At 44.8% G+C, this 22294-nt stretch overlaps 1 protein-coding gene across 1 annotated transcript in view; it reads left to right on the top strand.

Annotated features, from left to right (window-relative positions):
- LRRC74B (leucine rich repeat containing 74B) overlaps nucleotides 1-22294 on the top strand; it is a 66830-nt gene that overhangs the window by 23980 nt on the left and 20556 nt on the right. Inside the window, exons 3-7 of the mRNA XM_040420256.1 lie at nucleotides 9439-9581; nucleotides 9690-9822; nucleotides 10630-10836; nucleotides 11740-11849; nucleotides 11936-12051. Coding sequence (XP_040276190.1) covers nucleotides 9439-9581; nucleotides 9690-9822; nucleotides 10630-10836; nucleotides 11740-11849; nucleotides 11936-12051 — 709 coding nt within the window. The remainder of the gene's footprint in view (nucleotides 1-9438; nucleotides 9582-9689; nucleotides 9823-10629; nucleotides 10837-11739; nucleotides 11850-11935; nucleotides 12052-22294) is intronic.

The raw sequence follows: 22294 nt of genomic DNA, 5'->3' as shown, positions 1-22294 counted from the left end.
ACCGTAGGTGTAAAAACATAAGAGACCAATTGGTGAGAGCGGATGTGGGACCCGGTTCTATTGTCAGGCAGACTAAGTTGGCACCATCGGGCACGGGCTGTTTCCCGTGCCTGCATTGTGTCAACTGTAGCCTGATCTGTAGATCCAGGACTTTTACGCATCCTGATACGGGACAAATATACCCCATTAAGTTTCACCTAACGTGTGACTCCTCATTTGTGGTCTATGTTCTATCCTGTCCATGCCAACTCCTATATGTAGGCGAAACCTCCACGGATTTTAAAACTAGGCTCAATAATCACCGTTACACAATCAGAAAGGGACGCAAAGATTTGCCAGTGCCCAGACATTTTGGGTTACTGGGACATAAAGAAAAAGACCTTAAATGTTGGATCCTGGATCAAGTTCCAATGCCACGAAGGGGTGGAGATAGGGTATCTCTACTCAAAAAAAGAGAAATGCATTGGATTCAGACATTACAAAGTCTGCACCCCAAAGGTTTAAACATTGACTATAGATATGGTGGAGGACTGTGAGGAGGTCATTTTGCCCCTGTGTTTCATTGATGTGGGTTCCAAAATACCTCCTGCGGTTGACAGATTCATTGGTTTAAAAAAGAATAAGAAAAAATGTAAACACATAATTATGAGTAACTAACTGATTTTAATGTAATGGGTAACTTTACTATTTTATGATACTGACACTTTCATATTATCTTTCTAGATACACCTGCACAGAAGGCACTTTAGAAAACTGATGAACCTGATTGGTGGATGATGAGCCCACGAAAAAATAACTATGCTGAGATATATATAGTTTTTTCCTCTGGTTTCCAAGCGTATGTCCCGCTAAGATGAGTTTATAAAAATTGGGAATGAGCAATTTATATGTTCCTGCAGTAGGTATATACTGCCGCTTGCCCTAAATCGTTCAGTTATATGAGGAGTACCCCCACAGTTGTATGCTCTAGCAGGATAAGATCCTATAATGCTGACGACACTGACGTGCCGCTGGTATTGGGGTGACGAGTGGATTAGGGTATACCATTTTGGAAAAGATGGTCACTCATCCACCCTGCGATATAGTGGTATTCAACCACAACAACTGAATATGTAGAACGAGGAGGGTAGCAAACGACAGATCATACGATTATTCCTCTTTTGCTCGGATTCCCCTACTTAATATGGCGGCAAACAAGCCTGCTGCAGCTATTGCGCATGCGCCGCGATGTGGAGGCATCGATGGGAGAAGGCGGTGATATGCCATCGGGTGCGCCGCTGACGTCATCAGTAGGCGGCACTGTTATGCATCAGTCGGTCTTCCGGGATGTCATGTAATGATTGGGACATGCACACTGGTCTCCTGAGGACGCGTGGATCAACGCTATTGTATATGTGGGCGCCATCACTCCCCCAGGTAGTAATTCATTAGTCTTCCCTATTTGCACATGTGCACTATTACAGTTGATTCATGAATGATATATTGATGAGTTACAGGTGTAACCAATTATATGTCTTATGGTATTTTTACATGTAATTTACTGTATCTTGGAAATTTATTGTATGTAATGCACTAGTCACTTTAATAATCATGACCATTATGCGGTTTTTGCACTTATTCGTACATTGTATGTATGTATTACTTTTAATGCATCAATTATGTTGTTTGATTGTATGTATTGGCACACCTTTATATACCTGCTACGCACTGTTCACCAATGCTTGAGAAAGGCTCATGCTTGAGCCGAAACGTCGCTTTTGCCACCTAATGGGTGAATAAAACACATTTTTTGAAGATACGCTTGGAGTGCAGTCCGATTTTTGTCTTCTATAAGTGGGTAAGCACCTTTTACCGTACTTGGACATTGCACCCGTCTATTTTTCCATACTTCTCAGGGTGGTGCTGCCAGTGGTTTCTTATTTTATATATATATATATATATATATATAATATGTGTGTGAAGGCTGATTCATTGGCCTGTATTTGTGGGAGGGGCGCCGGCAGCTCACTTATACCCAGCTAACACCTCCCCCTGAGGCTGATGTTCCATTGCAACATATCCTGTTTGATTCTGAGTCAGCACGAGTGAGTCTCATACCTCTGCAGGATCTGTCCCAGCCAGCGGCGAGGAGTCCGATACGGAGTTCGTCCCGGCTTCGGGTAAGTATATGCTGCGAGCTCGTGCAGCCCGTCCACTTTACAGAACGGCCGGCGGTGTTTCAGCTCCTTTTGTAAGGAGGAGTGCCGCGCCGCACTGGAGCAGTCTGCCCGGTTGCCCACGCTTTGGTTACACACGTGGCAGCGCGACTAAGATGCAGGAGTCAGCGGGACTCCGTCACAATTTTCTCATTGCGTTCTCGCACGGGGCACCGTGCCTCACGCAAAGGTGGGGGTGAAGTGTGCCCCACTATACGGTATCATCAGCGATGCTGATTCCTGCTGTACGATGTTTTTTTTGGCAGGATTGTGCAGTCTACTTGTGCTGCGCACTGGGGGCCCAAGGGGATTGCGCCTTCCAGTTTAACTGCGCGGATGCTTTGAGTGGAAGCTAGTTCCAGATGCTACACTACAGTCAGTGACGTAACATACGACAATGTTTTACACATGTGCTGGGGGGCATGTGTTTGCTGCTAAAGTTTGTGCACGCATCAGACATATACATGGTGATTTGTGGCCTGCCCCTATGCGTTATGCCACCATGCGCTCTGCTACTACTTTCTCTGTCATTTCATGCTCGGCAGGCATCTAAACGCCGCAGTCGCTTACATAAGGAGGTTACATACACTACTGCCCACTCCTGAGCAACCTGTGGCCCCCTAACACTCAGCAGGGGCTGGCAGTTTGTCAGGTGTTATCTGCTAGCCACAACTGCCTGCGGTTATAGCCTGCCATCAACCGTTCTGTCACCGATCTCAGCAGCTGCACTTTACCTTAATCAGTTGGGGTAGTCATAGTGCACCTTTTCGCCTTTCAGATCTCCTTTCAGTTGTCCTTTTCAACTAGCTGTCGTCCTGTACAGCGTGGGAGCAGGCTGAAGGTAGAAAAAAATATATATATATATATAAATATACAGGTGTTTTTCAGCTGATCAAAAGTTTAGGACCACACCTCCAAAAAAAACCTAAACCCCCCCAAAACAGAAATCCAACTTCCAAACATGAACTCAGTAATGAGTAGCTCCTCCGTTCACGAAGGCCATCTACTGTCTGGAACTGTTGTCCATTTTTGTAAACTTCCCTTGCCATCCATCCCCAAAGGTTCTCAATTGGATTTAGATCAGGGGAACACGCAGGATGGGCCAAAAGAGTGATGTTATTCTCCTGGAAGAAGTCCCTTGTCCTGCGGGCATTGTGTACTGTAGCGTTGTCCTGTTGAAAAATCCAGTCGTTACCACACAGACGAGGGCCCCCAGTCATGAGGAATGCTCTCTGCAACATCTGGACATAGCCAGCGGCCGTTTGACGCCGCTGCACTTCCTGAAGCTCCATTGTTCCACTGAAGGAAAAAGCACCTCAGACCATTATGGCGCCCCCTCCACTGTGGCGCATAGAAAACATCTCAGGTGAGATATGCTTGTCATGCCAGTAACGTTGGAAACCATCAGGACCATCAAGGTTACATTTTTTCTCATCAGAGAATAAAACTTTCTTCCACCTTTGAATGTCCCTTGTTTGGTGCTCTCTTGCAAAGTCCAAACGAGCAGTTCTGTGGCGTTCAAGGAGACGAGGTCTTTGAAGACGTTTTTTGTTTTTGAAACCCTTCAGTCTCAGATGCCATCTGATGGTTATGGGGCTGCAGTCAGCACCAGTAAGGGCCTTAATTTGGGTCGAGGATCGTCCAGTGTCTTGACGGACAGCAAATTGGATCCTCCGGCTCAGTGCTGGTGAATCTTTTGGGGGTCTTCCACTTGACTTTTTTGTTCCATAACCCTCAGGATCATTTAAGAAATTCCAAATGACTGTCTTACTGCGTCCCACCTCAGCAGCGATGGTGCGCTGTGAGAGACCCTGCTTATGCAGTTCAACAACCCGACCACGTTCAAAAGGGAGAGTTTTTTTGCTTTTGCCATCACAACGTGTGACTACCTGACAGAAAATGACAATGAATCCATATCTTTGCACAGATTTGGCCTTTTAAAGGAATGTGGTCCTAAAATTTGGATCGGCTGAAAAACAGCCTGTTTCAGTTCAATCGTTATTTTCAATTAATTGAATGCTCAAACAATGTTGTTGTCTCACTCTCATTTCTTATTGTTGCATGTTGAAGCTCTACTTGGAACATTGTTAAGATCCAACAATGTAAAATATGATTTTTTGCCATTTTTCAAGTGGTCTTAAACTTTTGATCAGGACTGTATGAGAGACTCTTTACATGCAAAGTGAGATATTTCAAGCCTTTATTTGTTATAATTTGGATGATTATGGCTTACAGCTTATGAAGTCACAATCTCAGGTACCCTTTGCTTAGGGGGTATGGATTAATTAGCTGAATATAGTGTGACACTTTGAGCCTAGAATATTGAACCTTTTCACAAAATTCTAATTTTAAGCTGCATTAATGCAATTCTGTTTAATTTGCATTACTGAAATAATTGACTTTTGCACTATATTCTAATTTTTCGAGTTTCACGTGTGTGTGTGTGTATATATATATATATATATATATATATATATATATCTATATCTCTATCTATATCTATCTATATATATATATATATATATATATATATGGGTAGAGGTGCATCTTAAGGTAGTCAGGAACTCCAGAGCTCTCCGGTTGCACGTGCATGGCTCATGTTACGCATGGGTTTCTCATCACGTCTCAGGGTTTGCTGTTTGTCGCCCCTCAGGCTGTTATCGGTGCGTTACCTTGGTAAGACACGTTTGCCAGCATTGAACGAAAGATTGCATACTTGACACGTCATTCAGGTTCGGCGATCCGTTCCACATTTGTTATTTTGCATAGCACGCAGTCACCTGGGCTCATGAACATGTTTACCCCTCATGGGCTTCCTCAGCACGTCACAGGCCCAGGCCCATCCAGAAAAAAAAAAGAAAAACATGTTGTTGTTTTTTATACAACTATATGTATATATATGGGGGTACAGGTGCATCGTAAGGTAATCGGGAACTCCAGAGCTCTCGGGTTGCACGTGCATGGCTCATGTTACGCATGGGTTCCTCAACACGTCTCAGGGTTCACTGTTGCCCCTCAGTCTGTTATCGGTGCGTTACCTTGGTAAGACACATTTGCCAGCATTGAATGAAAGATTGCATACCTGACACTTCATTCAGGTTCGGTGATCCGTTCCAGATTTGTTATTTTGCATAGCACGCAGTCACCTGGGGTCATGAACACTTTAAAAAAAATTAAAATTAAATAAAAAAAGCTTATTTACACTCGTGCCTCCAAGGCCATCATAACACTGGATTTGTTGATTTCCTGGTCGCAGGTTTCGAAGCAGGTTTCCACACAGTTCTAATCGCGCTGCCACGTATGAGTGTAAAAACTTACAGTCCGCGGTGAGAGTCCCCACAACAGTGGACAGGTTGATAGAGGCTGAATTAGAGAAAGGGTTCCTCATAGGCCCCTTTTCGTTTCCTCCGTTCGACCACTGGCGGGTCAACCCGGTGGGGGTAGTCACTGGTAAATTCAGCAAGAAGGAGAGGCTGGTCTATGACCTTTCAGCCCCGCATGCCTCTCATGTTTCCAGCCTCAATTCCCTCATCCCATCTGAAGAAGTGAGCATGAAGTATTCGTACATCGGTCAGGCCATAGCCATCATCATGCAGGCAGGGCCTGGGGCTCATCTGTCCAAGGCAGATGCCTTCAAACTACTCATGCCTGCGCTCTGGCAGTGGCATGGTATCAAATGGAAGAACTGTATTATTTCACCACCAAACTGACATTTGGCTCCAAGAGTAGCCCCTGGCTATTTGACCAGTTCGCTCAGGCCCTGCACTGGGTGTTGGAAGTCAAGTTTAACTGCAGTCATGTTATTCACTATCTGGATGAATTTCTGCTGATTGAATACCCAGGGCGCACACCCCAGGATCTGGACACCCTACGAGTAGTTTTTCCCAGCTAGGCGTGCCAGTGTCTCTTAAGAAAATTGAAGGCCCATCCATGGTGATTACTTTCCTGGGTATCGTACTAGACTCCGTCAACATGTAACCAGTTTACCGGAAGATAAAGTGATCCGGATCAGGAAAGTCATACACAGATTCACAGTCACGAGAGTATCAACAAAGACGGAGTTACAGTCGTTGCTAGGGATGCTAAACTTTGCCATGCGCATTATTCCACAGGGAAGATCATTCATTTCCCGTCTGTTAGCGCTTCTTCCCGTGGCTCCACAGCAGCTTCAGGCTGTAGCAGATCTAGTCATGTGGGATCAGTTCCTGAGCCACTGGAATGGGATCTCCTTTTTTATCCCCTCAGCTACCAGTTCATCTCCTGTGTTTTTTTCCAATGCTTCTTCCAGTATAGGTTTTGCAGCCATTTCTGGCACCCACTCGCTGGCCGGTACATGGCCAGAGGAAGTCAGACAGATCTCGGGGTTTCTCAAGTCTTCAGCCTTGTTTGAACTATACCCCATAATGGCCGTGGCGTACGTATGGGGTAGTTCATGGTCCAATTCCACAGTCACGATAGTCTCTGATAATGCAGCTATGGTGGATATTTAACGACAGGTAGATCCAAATCCCCACTAGTCATGTCGTTCACCAGGAGACTAGTATGGCTCTCATTATGGTGTAATTTCCGCTATTGCTGTTCCCATATCAGGGGTACCCAGAATGTGGCGGCTGATGCTCTGTCACGGGCTAATTTTTCCCTTTTCCAACAGGTCATGCCAGAAGCGGACAACGTAGGGGCCGTGATACCTCCTCACTCACAGTTGATTCTGGATTGACCAGTCACATAGTTACGGCACATGCCCTGGTAGCCAGGTCTCTTTCGGTTAACACGGCCAGGACTTATAAGACAGGATGGAAAAAGTTCCTCACATTCCAAGCGAAGTATCCTCAAGAGAGTACTAGCTTCATTGGTTATGTTTTGGCCTTTATAGGGTACTGCCATTCAGATCTGAAGCTCTCACACAACACCGTCAGGTCCTACCTGGCAGGCATACCTCGTCCTGATCGTGAAATGTCTCTCGCGTTTGAGAGTCTTGTTATGTAATGTTGTTTGGGAATAAACGGTCAGGTGATGTTTGATAGCAGTGTTTTTGCCCACTTTAGGCTTTCCCCCCTACGCAGCGGGTACGGCACAACTCAAGCCGCTTAGTTAGTTAGTTAGTTAGTTAGTCAGGCAAGTAGAGGGTACCATGTCTCCAAGCCCACGCGTCACAGGCAAGCCATGACCACAAATATATATATATATATATACAGTACAGACCAAAAGTTTGGACACACCTTCTCATTCAAAGAGTTTTCTTTATTTTCATGACTATGAAGGCATCAAAACTATAAATTAACACATGTGGAATTATATACATAACAAAAAAGTGTGAAACAACTGAAAATATGTCATATTGTAGGTTCTTCAAAGTAGCCCCCTTTTGCTTTGATTACTGTTTTGCACACTCTTGGCATTCTCTTGATGAGCTTCAAGAGGTAGTCCCCTGAAATGGTCTTCCAACAGTTTTGAAGGAGTTCCCAGAGATGCTTAGCACTTGTTGGCTCTTTTGACTTCACTCTGCGGTCCAGCTCACCCCAAACCATCTCGATTGGGTTCAGGTCCGGTGACTGTGGAGGCCAGGTCATCTGGCGCAGCACCCCATCACTCTCCTTCATGGTCAAATAGCCCTTACTTTCAAAGTTTTCCCAATTTTTCGGCTGACTGACCTTCATTTCTTAAAGTAATGATGGCCACTCGTTTTTCTTTACTTAGCTGCTTTTTTCTTGCCATAATACAAATTCTAACAGTCTATTCAGTAGGACTATCAGCTGTGTATCCACCTGACTTCTCCTCAACGCAACTGATGGTCCCAACCCCATTTATAAGGCAAGAAATCCCACTTATTAAACCTGACAGGGCACACCTGTGAAGTGAAAACCATTTCAGGGGACTACCTCTTGAAGCTCATCAAGAGAATGCCAAGAGTGTGCAAAGCAGTAATCAAAGCAAAAGGTGGCTACTTTGAAGAACCTAGGATATTACATATTTTCAGTTGTTTCACACTTGTTTGTTATGTATATAATTCCACGTGTTAATTCATAGTTTTGATGCCTTCAGTGTGAATTTACAATTTTCATAGTCATGAAAATAAAGAAAACTCTTTGAATGAGAAGGTGTGTCCAAACTTTTGGTCTGTACTGTATATATTTATATATATATATATATATATACAGTACAGACCAAAAGTTTGGACACACCTTCTCATTCAAAGAGTTTTCTTTATTTTCATGACTATGAAGGCATCAAAACTATGAATTGACACATGTGGAATTATATACATAACAAAAAAGTGTGAAACAACTGCAAATATGATATATTGTAGGTTCTTCAAAGTAGCCACCTTTTGCTTTGATTACTGCTTTGCACACTCTTGGCATTCTCTTGATGAGCTTCAAGAGGTAGTCACCTGAAATGGTCTTCCAACAGTCTTGAAGGGGTTCCCAGGGATGCTTAGCACTTGTTGGCCCTTTTGCCTTCACTCTGCGGTCCAGCTCACCCCAAACCATCTCGATTGGGTTTAGGTCCGGTGACTGTGGAGGCCAGGTCATCTGGCGCAGCACCCCATCACTCTCCTTCATGGTCAAATAGCCCTTACTTTCAAAGTTTTCCCAATTTTTCGGCTGACTGACCTTCATTTCTTAAAGTAATGATGGCCACTCGTTTTTCTTTACTTAGCTGCTTTTTTCTTGCCATAATACAAATTCTAACAGTCTATTCAGTAGGACTATCAGCTGTGTATCCACCTGACTTCTCCTCAACGCAACTGATGGTCCCAACCCCATTTATAAGGCAAGAAATCCCACTTATTAAACCTGACAGGGCACACCTGTGAAGTGAAAACCATTTCAGGGGACTACCTCTTGAAGCTCATCAAGATAATGCCAAGAGTGTGCAAAGCAGTAATCAAAGCAAAAGGTGGCTACTTTGAAGAACCTAGGATATTACATATTTTCAGTTGTTTCACACTTGTTTGTTATGTATATAATTCCACGTGTTAATTCATAGTTTTGATGCCTTCAGTGTGAATCTACAATTTTCATAGTCATGAAAATAAAGAAAACTCTTTGAGTGAGAAGGTGTGTCCAAACTTTTGGTCTGTACTGTATATATATATATATATATATATATATATATATATATAGATATTTTGGTTTGTATAAAATAGTTTCTTTATATGGAGATTGGTAGATCATGATTTGCTGATTTGTAATAAATTAACATACACCTAATTAGATAATCATGTAATTTACTATTGCAGAAGTCAGACATTCGTATGACCCCTCTGGTAAAGCCAGATACCAGTCAGCCTGCCAGCTATTTGGAGTAGTTCCAGTTTCATACTTCTTGCGTCATATGGGGGACTCTGAGCTCATAATGAGGCATCACGGACTTGGAGCACAGGTATGAACTATGTACAGGAGACCACTGGGCTGTCAGACACAATTTTTTAAGATTTGTTTGTTGAATCTTGGAAACACTGAATCACAATGATCCTCTGTCTTATCCCAGGCTACTAAAGCAATTGCTCTCTCGTTGGTGACCAACACTTCAATTGTGACTTTAGATCTCAGTGATAATTGGCTGGAAGGAGAAGCATCAGCTGCTATTGCAGATATGTTGAAAGAAAACTGCTATATTTCAGGTTTGTTTGTGTTGAATTTATTATTCACAAGTTTCATCATCAGGGGGTCTTATTGGGCCATAATGCCCAGGGCCGTCTTTAACAAGGGGCAAAAGGGGCAGCTCCTCCGGGCCCAGTTGATTCTGGGGGGCCCAAGGCAGCTGCCTCTTGAGCCCTGCTGGCCACTGCCCCGGGTGTCAGGCTGTCAGCTACACAGGGGGATGCTGCCATGCCTGCAGTCACTCCAGGCAGCGAACTGTGAGAGCTGTGATTCTCTTAGGTAAAGGACCTTAGATGACATCATCACCATATGACCAGTAACCTAGCAATATTACTGGTCTCATGACTATGAGGTCATCAAAGGTCCTTTCTACCAGGAGTGTTGCTGCAGGAGAAGTTTGCCTTAACTGTGGAGCTTTTTTTGTGAAGATTACATCAGGAAAAGCTGACAGGGGCTGTTATACTAATATACTGTAAGCTACTGTATACTGTGGGGAGCTGTATACTGTGGTGTGCTATACTGGATACTATGGGGTGCTGTATACTGTGGGGTGCTATACTGTTCTACTGTATACTATGGGGTGCTGTATACTGTGGGGTGCTATACTGCTCTATTGCATACTGTCTTCCCCCCCCCCCCCCCTTCCACACACATCTACCTTTTATAATACTGGATCCTTCTTATGTGGCATTTTGTCCCCTTGGGGCCCCTTTGGCAACAGGGCACAGGTGGGATGGCTTTCTCTGCACCCCTATAGCTACGCCCCTGTCTGTAACATAATTTCTCTCCAACAATTAGTCTTATTTTGGACATTAATGTGTTTTCAGAGCTACACTTGTGTGACAATAAGCTAGCACTGAAAGGTGCTAAAGCTCTATCTCTGATGCTCATGGAGAACATAACCCTTCAGAAGGTGAACCTGTCCGGAAATGAGTTTGATGACCAGGCTGCTGCCTGTTTTTCTGAGGCCCTAATGAACAATCAGAAGGTGGAATCTTTGGATCTCAGCCATAATATGTTTGGAGATGGATCAGGTACAGCATGCATTTAAATGTTATGTAAGAAATATAATTTTCCTCATTTGTTTCCATTTTTATAACTATGCAAATATTTTATTAAGCACAGGAGATATATGAAACATTTCAATAAGATTTAATGTGTTATGGGGTACAAAATGTCATAATTCTTTAAATATGACCTTCCTAAAACTAGACATAAATGTATAGCCACGTGGCAGAAAAGGTCACCAACAAACAGTACATTATGTCTGTGAAGGTTCTCATTTATCCAGGTCATGGTATATCTGTAAAGAATAAATCAAGGCAACTGGACGTACTGTAGATTTCTTGAACGTTTTCAAGAAATCTACAGTACGTCCAGTTGCCTTGATTTATTCTTTACAGATATAAACAGTACATTAGTTTACCACTAGAGGGCTGTGGTGAGACAGTAAACTGCCCTAAATAACCTTTTAAATTAAACTTTTCCAGAAATGTACAAAACGTTATAAAGGATTTACACAGGAATCCATACATTTTAGAAGAAAAATGTATGTAATGAGTACACGAAAAGGAACACCTTTTCATTGACTAGAAAGATATTTAATTTGATGACAAAGTAAAAGAACTCATCTTTCCAATTGACTTTGTCAATTGTAAGATTTTCTTACTCTACTAGTGATTTTCCCAAATTGTACCTCTGAAAGTGTACCCTTTTGCCAGGCATAGTAGTAACTGAGACTGGTCTCTACCATTGAAATGATGGGGTACCACCTTCTTGAATTTACCATTGTAAACAGTCCCTAAAACTGATAGAGGCTGATATAATTCTTATAGGTACACAAAAAACATCGACATGGGAAAAAAGTCTATGATGGGGGTGGGTTTGTACCTATTTTATTATCCGGTCTATAAAGTAATAAGGTAATTTTTGTGTAGGTGAGATTTTGGGGGCTGCGATTGCTGAAAACACAGGAATGCTGGATTTAAATCTCAGCTGGAACTATTTTCGAGGAAAATCAGCTGTAGCCATTGCTAAGGGATTAGGGGTAGGTATTTAATGCTCAGAAATTCAGAATTAACATTTAACATGTAAAAGAAGCTATAATCAGTGCTATTGTCATTTATCTGGTAGGCCAATATTTTTCTGAGAGTACTAGACCTGTCATACAATGGCTTTGGAAATGATGGAGCAGCGGCATTAGGAGAGGCTCTGAAAGTTAATAATGTATTAGAAGAATTAAATATCAGGTAAAGGCATATGTGTGGAGTAATAAAAGTAGTTATAATTAATCTTTGGTTGCTATAATGAATCATGGTAATTTTCTAAGAACAAAGCATAGAACCTTCTGGAGAAGAAACGGCTATGAGGGCCAAAGTGTCCACCGGAGATCTTAGCCATTATAAATAAGGCAGACAAGAAGCATCACTCACAAATAAGACTTTTTATACTGAATCTTTATTAAAATCTACATTCAAATAACTTTTTAGAAATTGTTGGATTTTACAATGTTATAACCACAGCAGGTTTTACTGATATAGACTGATGAGCAAAAGGGTAACAATGTTTTAGATTACCATCATTATATAGACAATCATCTTGGCTCTCTCGTGCATACATTGGACTTGCAACTATTTTTTTTTTAACTCGTTTTATTGAAGTATAACAAGCAAGTAGTGGTACATTACAGACATCAAGGTACAGTATCACAAAGTGCATTTTGTCAAACATGCAGCTGTAAATCACATGAATAGAGCAATGCTTTACATAGATTCACCTTTAAGTAAAGGTGAGATACATGGCAAAACAATATATAGTCCTGAGATGAAGAACCCCGAACAGAAGAGGCAATACTACACATAGTGCATAGCGACACAAGGCTTAAACTGAAAAAAACAGACGGGCTAGACACTGGGATACATATGGGCCGAACCATTAACTGAGACGAGCACCACGGCCCCCAAATTTTCTCAAATTTTGAGGGCATTTCCTACGTGTGAACATTATTTTCTCCATAGGAATAGTTTGATTTACCAGAGCCTTCCACTGACTGACCGTAGGCGGTCTCTCTGCCACCCACCGAAGGGCAACTGCCTTTCTAGCGAGGAAAAGTGTTTCCCTCAGGAAAATGCATACATAATGTGAGCGAAAGTCATCCTCAACTATCCCTAAAAGACAAACCTTAGGGCAAATCTCTAAACTGCCAGGAATCATAGTGGACAGAACTGCCACTACATCCCTCCAAAATGAGCGAAGATATTCACAGTCCCACATAATATGCCAGAAATCCGCGTTCCCTTGCGCGTATCTATGGCATCTGGTATGGGACATCCTGCCCATTTTAAATAGTCTGGTCGGGGTAAGATAACACCTATGCAATATGAATAATTGTATCAATCTATTGTTGAGAGACTGAGAGACACCAACAGAAGCTGTTAAAGCCTCACTCCATTCTTCCGTAGTGAGGTGAGGAATGTTTCTTCTCCATCTACTCTCCACAGCCAAAGGTGTTGGCAACATTTTAAGGTCAAGGAGATGTGTGTAAAGAGCAGAAACCATACCCTTCGGGCCCTGGGTCTTAAGGATACCAATTAGCGGATAGGTCGATACAGATCTTTTAATAATGCAAAACTGCGTTTGGAGGGCATGTCACAGCTGCAAATATCCAAAGAAGTTTGGACGGGTAATCACAGTTTTTTCTTGTAACTGAGTGAACGAAAAGGAGACTCCGTTCTCGTACAGGTCCCTTAAAATGAACACTCCATGACCTTTCCATATATTTTCCCCTTCACAGTAAATGAGGGAACATCATATTGTTCCACAAAGGAATAACATCTGGCATATCACTATACTGCTGAAGCTTTGCAGCTCTCCAAACCTGGTGCGCTAGTCTGTGGATTTGTAGAAGTTGTCCTGAAACAGATGACAAGCTTTCCAATACAGGCCACAGATTGGACAGCCGCAAATGTTGCTGCAAGTAATATTCAGAATTGGTTTGTGACACCCATGGCACTAAGAATCGCAATTGACCAGCAAGGAAATATAAATATAGGTCAGGCAAGGCCGCTCCTCCTTGTTGTCAGCTTATTTGCAAGGTATTCAATGCTAGTTTCCGTCTTTCTTTGCCCCTAATAAAGGTGGCCATTATAGAGTGCAATCGGTCAAAGAAGTTACGGGGAATCGGGGTGCAAGCATGTTCTAGCAGATATAGCGCTTTAGGCACCAAAATCATTTTAATCAGGTTCAGTCTCCCCATGGTAGATATGGGGAGGCTACCCCAGGACTTGAACTTGTCTATGAAATAAGATTCAATGGGAACAATATTTAAATTAAGGGATAGGTAGGGGTTATTTTGTAATGATGATGGCCAGATATTTAAACCGGTCTACAACCATTAGATTGTGATAAACAGAAGGCCACTCTGGGGACCATAAAGGCATAAGGGCCGATTTGGTCCAGTTGATGCGAAGACCAGAGAAGGAAAGCTGGAAAGTTGGTGATAATGAGCCGTTAATTAGAATGTTGGCCATAGGTGTCTTATACAGAATATTAACCCACTGGATAAAAGCTGGGCCAAAACCAAAACATTTTAAGGCTTGCACCAGATAGGGGCACTCAACAGAGTCAAATGCTTTAGCCGTATCCAACGCAGCTAAGGCCCATTGTTTTTGTCCTGCACACCCAAGTTGCGAGATGACCTGTGCCCGCCTAATGTTGCTGGATGTAGACCGACCGGGGATAAAACCCGTCTCAATCTCATGTATTATGGAGGTTATCACCTTATTCAGTCTATTCGCCAATATTTTTGCGGTATTGAAGGAGCCATGCTGTTTCTGCGTATCACCTGTGCCAGTACCTTGCCGTTTTATTACCTTGTTCAAATGACTGTTGTTTGAGGAATAGCAATTTACGATCACTTTTTTCTTTCAAGTGTGTCATATACAGTCTCCCCTTCATCATCCAGTCTGTCCTGTTTTCCTCTGTATGATCAGAGGTATATTTACGTTCAGCATTTCTACACTGAATGCCCAACTCCTCCTCTACAGTGAGAGAATTTCTTAATATATGAGATGGAGGATTTGAGGCATCCACGCAGAAAGGCCTTCAAGGTCTCCCATAGTAAGAGAGGGTCAACGTCAACTATATTAACTTCAAAAAAAGCATTAAGTTGATCTGGGATACGATCATTCACATTCATCAAGGATAGCCAGAACGGGTGAATGCGCAGCTTGGGGCCATTGCTGACCTCACCAGATGCAACAGTCGTCGCTATAATAGGTGCATGGTCAGAAAGAGCACCATACTGCACTTCTTGTATCGCTAGAAAAGTATTAGCAGTGCTAATATTCAGTGTGTATATTACTCCTATTCATGTTCTTTACCCAAAGTTATGGGTAATATGGTTATGTTATGTGTTATTCAATGTTTCTAGAGCAAGGTAAAGTACTGCAAGGTATATTTCTCATCTATCATTTGCCGCTTTTGATAGCAGGCACCATTTGTCAGGTCCCCATTTCTTACGCTCATATCAATGGTGTTCCATTTGCACGGGGGACCTGCACAGTGTAGGAAGATGTTATACTAGTGCAGATATAAGAACTGACTCCCCATACCAGTATGATCTCTTGCAAACCAGAATAATGATGATCAGAACTGAAGAACAGTGTCCGTGGACTGACAGACATCACAGACTAAGTACATTACCAAGCTCTGGTGTATGATTGATGCATATCAAAAAGAAAGAAGAGAGTCACAACTCCAACTCCGTTAGTCCCAGCGAAAAGCAGAAATGCAGGGCCCTTCAAGTGCTCGGAGGGATTCACTTGGGAGAAGAACTGCGTGGTCCTCTGGAAAGCCAGTCCTCAGCTTACCGGGGGTTGGAGAAAAACACAGATCTCCCGCCATCAACCACTCTCAGGCGTGTCGGGTAAGCCATAGAATATTGGAGATTGAGATCCTGTAGACGTTTCTTGATGGAGACAATCGACTGAGAAATCCGGATATAGGGATATGTTCGCAGAGCCGAAGGTGATGGTTTGCTTGATCCTGGCATGAGATAAAATGAGATCTCTATCACGCCAATAAAGCAGACGAGCTAGGAGGGGTCTTGGAGGAGCACCAGGAGGGGGTGTCCTAGCTGGGACACGGTGTGCCCTTTCCACGGCATATGCGAATGAAAAGGTTGCTTCGGGGAAAGTAGATCTAAACCATCCCTCCAGAAAGGCTGCCTGATCCGATCCCTCCGAGCTTTCCGGCATGCCTGGAATGCGCACTTTATTGCGCCACGCAAGATTTTCCAGGTCATCGCATTTTTGTCGCCATAGGTCCACCGAGCTCTCCACGGCAGCGATTCTGGCAGGTAGAGGTCTGGTTGAGTCTTCCAGGTCCCAGACACGTGTTTCAGTAAGTTTGACGCGTTCTCAAAGTTGCTGGACATCATGGCGCAGGAGCCCTATGTCGACTCTAACCTCCTCTATCTTCCCTGTAAGGGATGACTGGCAGCTGGTGATTGCTGCCATCAGCTGCATGTGAGAAGTTTGCAGCATGAGTTCAGGTTCAGCCTCGGCTTCAGAAGGGAGCTGCTGCGCCTTTTGTCCCCTGGTTTGAGGAGCACGTGTGGGCGATGAAGCAGCGGCGCCATGTTGAGACTCCTACCGGGCATATTCTTTAAGACGTTCTGCCGCCATTTGGGCTTTGCTGGGGCTCATGTCTCACCTCTGCAGCTTCTGGCTTCTTGGGGACAGTGTTTAGGTGTGAGTGAGGAGAATGCAAGGTGCAGGATGGCTCAGGATAATCAACGGGAGTCAAAGCCGCTCTCAGACACGTCCGGCCATGATAGCGATAGGCCACGCCCCCGGACTTGCAACTATTTAGCACATGATTAGTTCTGAAGATTCTTGTCATGTAACTGCATTTTTACTGTTTTGCTCCTAAAATTCAAAATGTTAATTATTTTGTAAATCCACCTTTGGCTTTCCACACTGCCTGAATCCTTCTGGGCATGCTCTTGATCAGTTTCAAGCATGTCTCGACCGAAATCTGTTTCCAGGTCTCTTCTAAACATTCCCAATGTTGGTTTATACTGGTCAACTCACTTGGGTACGAATACAGCTTTTTATTCAACTCTAACCACAAGTGTTTTGATTGGGTTGAGGTCTGGTGACTGCTTTGGGTCGTTTTCCTGCTGGAACACTATGTTGTCCTTTTCATACCCATAGTACTCGGGTGTACGACATAACTTGCCTTGTAGGATACTCACATATAGCTCAGCATTGAGACCACCATTGATCCTGGTCAAGTATCCAACTCCTTTGGCTGTGAAACAACCCCGTATCGGGCTTCCTCAACTGTACTTGACAGTCCCTTCAATTTCTCAATCCCTTAGCCCCCTTTTCCCTTGTTTCTTCCAGACCCATTTGCTCACATCAGAGCCCAGTCTATTGACTTTCATCTTATCGCTCCAAATCACTAGTTTCCAATCTTCTACTGTCCACTGTTCGTACTTTTTTGCCAACTCGAGCTGATGCTTATTATGATGATATTGAAGTCGAGGCTTCTTCACTTTTTTTCGGGCCAACCATTCCAGACTTGTAATGCGCGTCGCACGTAGAGATGTCCCGAACTATTCCCTGGCGAACAGTTCCCGGCGAACATCGCTTGTTCGCGTTCGCCGCGGCGGGCGAACATATGCGATGTTCGGTCCGCTCCCTATACGTCATCTATTGAGCAAACTTTGACCCTGTACCTCACAGTCAGCAGACACATTCCAGCCAATCAGCATACCCTCCCTCCCACCTACTAAAAAAAAGCAAGGACGGCAGCCCTCTTAGATTCATTCTGAAGCTGCAGTGTTAGTTAGAGCAGGGAGAGTGCTGCTGCTGCTGAATTAATAGGGAAAGCGTTAGCTAGGCCAGTGTTCTGTGTCCACTCCAGTCCTCAAAGACTCATCTGCTGTAAGGACAGCGTCCTGAAAGCACCCCAAAAAGCCTTTTTTAGGGCTGGTACATCAGTCTGCTTTTATTTTAATTATATATATATATATATATATATATATATATATATATATTGCAGTTGCCTGCCCGTGTGTGAGAGGCCACAGGCCCACAGACTGTACTGTGTGCACACCACTCATATAGGGTAGCACAGCACCTTGCTGTTAAAAAAATCATTAAATTTTTCCTCTGTAATATAATTGCAGTTGCCTGGCAGAGGCAGGCCACCCCGTCGTGGTCGTGGTGCTGTAATTTCCTTTGGCCCTAGAATAATGCCCAGTGTTCAGAGGCCACGTACCCTGAACTCGAAAAATTCAGAGGACATAGTTGACTGGCTTACACAGGACACACAATCTTCTACAGCTTCCGCTCGGAACCTTGACGCACCATCCTCCTCCAGCTCAGCTTCGGGCACCTTTCAAGTTACCACTCGCCCGCCGCCACCACCAACACTAGCACCACAGCCGCTTCACCTGATCTGTCAGAGGAGTTATTTACACATCAGTTGGAAGAAATGAGTGATGCGCAACCATTATTGCCAGAGGATGTAGATAACAGGGATATGTCTCAGTCAGGCAGCATTACACACATGGACGTACGGTGTGATGATGATGATGTTGTACCCGCTGCTGCTTCCTTTGCTGAGTTGTCAGATACAAGTGAAGCGGTTGATGATGACGATGTGTCCGTGGATGTCATGTGGGTGCCCGCGAAGAGAAGAAGAACAGGGGGAAAGTTCAGATGGGGAGACAGAGAGGAGGAGGAGACGACTTGGAAGCAGGGGGAGGTCATCGCAAGGAGCTAGTGGCACAGTCAGACAGCATGAATCGGCACCCGGGGTCAGCCAGACAGCACGCCAATCATCGCATGTTGTTGCCACCACCAGAATGCCGTCATTGCAAAGCTCAGCAGTGTGGCATTTTTTTGTGTGTGTCTGCCTCTGATAACAGCGATGCCATTTGCAAACTGTGCCAAAAGAAACTGAGTCGTGGGAAGTCCAACACCCACCTAGGTACAACTGCTTTGCGAAGGCACATGATCTCACATCACAAACGCCTATGGGATCAACACATGATGAGTACAAGCAGCACACAAACTCAAAGCCACCATCCTCCTCCTGGTCCAGCATCTTCAGCCACATCAACCACTGCTTACCTCCTTGCCCCCTCTCAACCACCCGCCTCTCCGCTTCTCACCTTCAGCAGTTCCTGCTCAAGTGCCCACAGTCAGGTGTCTGTCAATAAAATGTTTGAGCGTAAGAAGCCAATGTCACAGAGTCACCCCCTTGCCCGGCGTCTGACAGCTGGCTTGTCGGAACTCTTAGTCCGCCAGCTTTTACCAAACAAGTTGGTGGAGTCTGAGGCCTTCAAAAAATTTGTAGCTATTGGGACACCGCAGTGGAAGGTACCCGGCCGAATTTCTTTTTCACAAAAGGCAATCCCCAACCTGTACTCTATTGTGGAAAAGGAAGTCATGGCATGTCTGGCACACAGTGTTGGGGCAAGGGTCCCTCTGACCACTGATACCTGGTCTGCAAAGCACGGTCAGGGCAGGTATATCACGTACACTGCGCATTGGGTAAACCTGCTGACGGCTGCCAAGCATGGAATGCGTGGCTCTGCAGCGGAGTTGGTGACACCTCTACTCCTCCTACTCCATCCTCTTTGCTAACCTCCTCGGCTGAATCCTCTTCTGCTGCTGCGTCTTGCTCCACATCAACTGCACCCCCCCAGCTCCCCAGGGGCTATTCCACATCCCGGATACGACAGTGTCACGCCGTCTTGGGGTTGACTTGCCTGAAAGCAGAGCGTCACACCGGACTAGCACTCCTGTCCGCCCTGAACGCACAGGTGGATCAGTGGCTGAGCCCGCACCAACTGGAGATCGGCAAAGTGGTGTGTGACAACGGAAGCAATTTGTTGGCGGCATTGAATTTGGGCAGGTTGACACATGTGCCGTGCATGGCACATGTGTTGAATCTGATCGTACAACGTTTTGTGCATAAGTACCCAGGCTTACAGAACGTCCTCAAGCAGACCAGGAAGGTGTGTGGCCATTTCAGGCGTTCCTACACGGCCATGGCGCACTTTTCCGATATTCAGCGGCGAAACAACATGCCAGTGAGGCGCTTGATTGCGACAGCCCGACACGTTGGAATTCAACACTCAAAATGTTCGACCGCCTGCTCCAACAAGAAAAAGCCGTCAACGAGTATTTGTATGACCGGGGTGCTAGGACAGCCTCTGCGGAGCTGGGTATTTTTTTTGCCACGTTACTGGACGCTCATGCGCAATGCCTGTAGGCTCATGCGTCCTTTTGAGGAGGTGACAAACCTAGTCAGTCGTACCAAAGGCACCATCAGCGACCTCATCCCATTTGTTTTCTTCCTGGAGCGTGCCCTGCGAAGAGTGCTGGATCAGGCCGTAGATGAGCGTGAAGAGGAAGAGGAAGAGTTGTTGTCACCATCACCACCAGAAACAGCCTTATCATCATCGCTTGCTGGACCTGTGGCAACGCTGGAAGAGGAGTCTGAGGAAGAGGAGTCAGAGGAGGAATGTGGCTTTGAGGAGGAGGAAGACCAACCACAGCAGGCATCCCAGGGTGCTCGTTGTCACCTATCTGGGACCCGTGGTGTTGTACGTGGCTGGGGGGAAGAACAGACCTTCAATGAGATCAGTGAGGACGAGGAACGGGACATGAGTAGCTCGGCATCCAACCTTGTGCAAATGGGGTCTTTCATGCTGTCATGCCTGTTGAGGGACCCTCGTATAAAAAGGCTGAAGGAGAATGACCTGTACTGGGTGGCCACGCTACTAGACCCCCGGTATAAGCAGAAAGTGGCTGAAATGTTACCGAATTACCGTAAGTCGGAAAGGATGCAGCAGTTCCAAAACAAGTTAAAAAGTATGCTTTACACAGCGTATAAGGGTGATGTCACAGCACAACGGGAATCTAACAGGGGAATAAGTGAAAGTAATCCTCCTCCTACCACGACCACGCCGGCAAGGACAGGACGCTTTACAGACGTGTTGTTGATGGAGGACATGCAGAGCTTTTTAAGTCCTACGCATCGCCACAGCCCTTCGGGGTCCACCCTCAGAGAACCACTCGAAACGACAGGTAGCAGACTACCTCGCCTTAACTGCAGATATCGACACTCTGAGGAGCGATGAACCCCTTGACTACTGGGTGTGCAGGCTTGACCTGTGGCCTGAGCTATCCCAATTTGCGATAGAACTTCTGGCCTGCCCCGCTTCAAGTGTCCTGTCAGAAAGGACCTTCAGTGCAGCAGGAGGTATTGTCACTGAGAAGGGAAGTCGCCTAGGTCAAAAAAGTCTAGATTACCTCACCTTTATTAAGATGAATGAGGCATGGATCCCGAAGGGACTGACAGTGGGGGATGCATTTGACAAAAAAAAAACTGATGAGATGCCTTGGGTTAAAAATGGTCCCCACGCTGCTGTATTTATTCTCTGCATGCCGGATGACTTGCGTGACTTCTCCGCCACCAACTAGGGTTCAAGCCGCAATGTTTTAGTGCACTTTCTGCCTGGAAAACATCAGCAGCGGCTGCAACAATACCTAATTTTTCAGGCATGTGTACATGCCTAATTTTTCTGGCCTCTGGTGCTGCACTGTGGCTGCAAAAACAAAACAAAAAGAAAAGGCACATACATGTGTCAATTCCCCTTCGTGATTGTTACGCAAGCCCCTTCACCACAACAAAGTATCACAATGAAGCGATCACCTCTATGAGTGTGTTGGCAATGTTGGCACACCCCAGATGATAAGGTCGTTGCTTCATTGTGAACAGACCAAAAGCGATCGGCTGGATAATTTTTCATAGAAAAAACATTGATTTTCTTTGTGATCATCTAAGGCAGTGATGGTGAACCTTTTAGAGACCGAGTGCCAAACTTCAACCAAAAACCCACTTATTTATCGCAAAGTGCCAACACGGCAATTTACCCTGAATACTACAGTTCAATATAGTACATCTTCTATGTACTTTATCATTTGGCTATAATAACCTGCCTACATTTAGTGCGCTGCTTGTGCTGTACATAGTGCGCCCTGCGCTGATGAATGGCAGATAAAGTCTAAGGCATATTGGTATGCCTTAGACTTTTTCCAGGGTGCGGGTGCTCACAGACAGGGCTCTGAGTGCCGCCTCTGGCACCAGTGCCATAGGTTCGCCACCACTGATCTAAGGTGATCATTAAAGCCTACTAGGCCAACAATGGGCCCACACTGCAAAATCATTGTTTTCTTGGTCACTTAACTGTCACTGAACTACCTCAGCACGACCATAGGCTTTGAAAAACCGCCATCGCCTGCAATCTCCCGAACGTGCGCACGAGCACAGTCATCACTACACCAAGATTGATGCATAGAGGAATAAAATTTATGTCATGAGTGTGTCAACTATTACCGACAACTCTTTGCGGTTGTTTGCGGTGCGTTAAACGGGGAGTTTGGTCTGTCACTGTGAAGCGGGTGT

This window comes from Bufo bufo, chromosome 2, assembly GCF_905171765.1.
Source record: "Bufo bufo chromosome 2, aBufBuf1.1, whole genome shotgun sequence".
NCBI lineage: Eukaryota > Metazoa > Chordata > Amphibia > Anura > Bufonidae > Bufo > Bufo bufo.
This window is presented reverse-complemented; position numbering and strand designations above follow the sequence as displayed.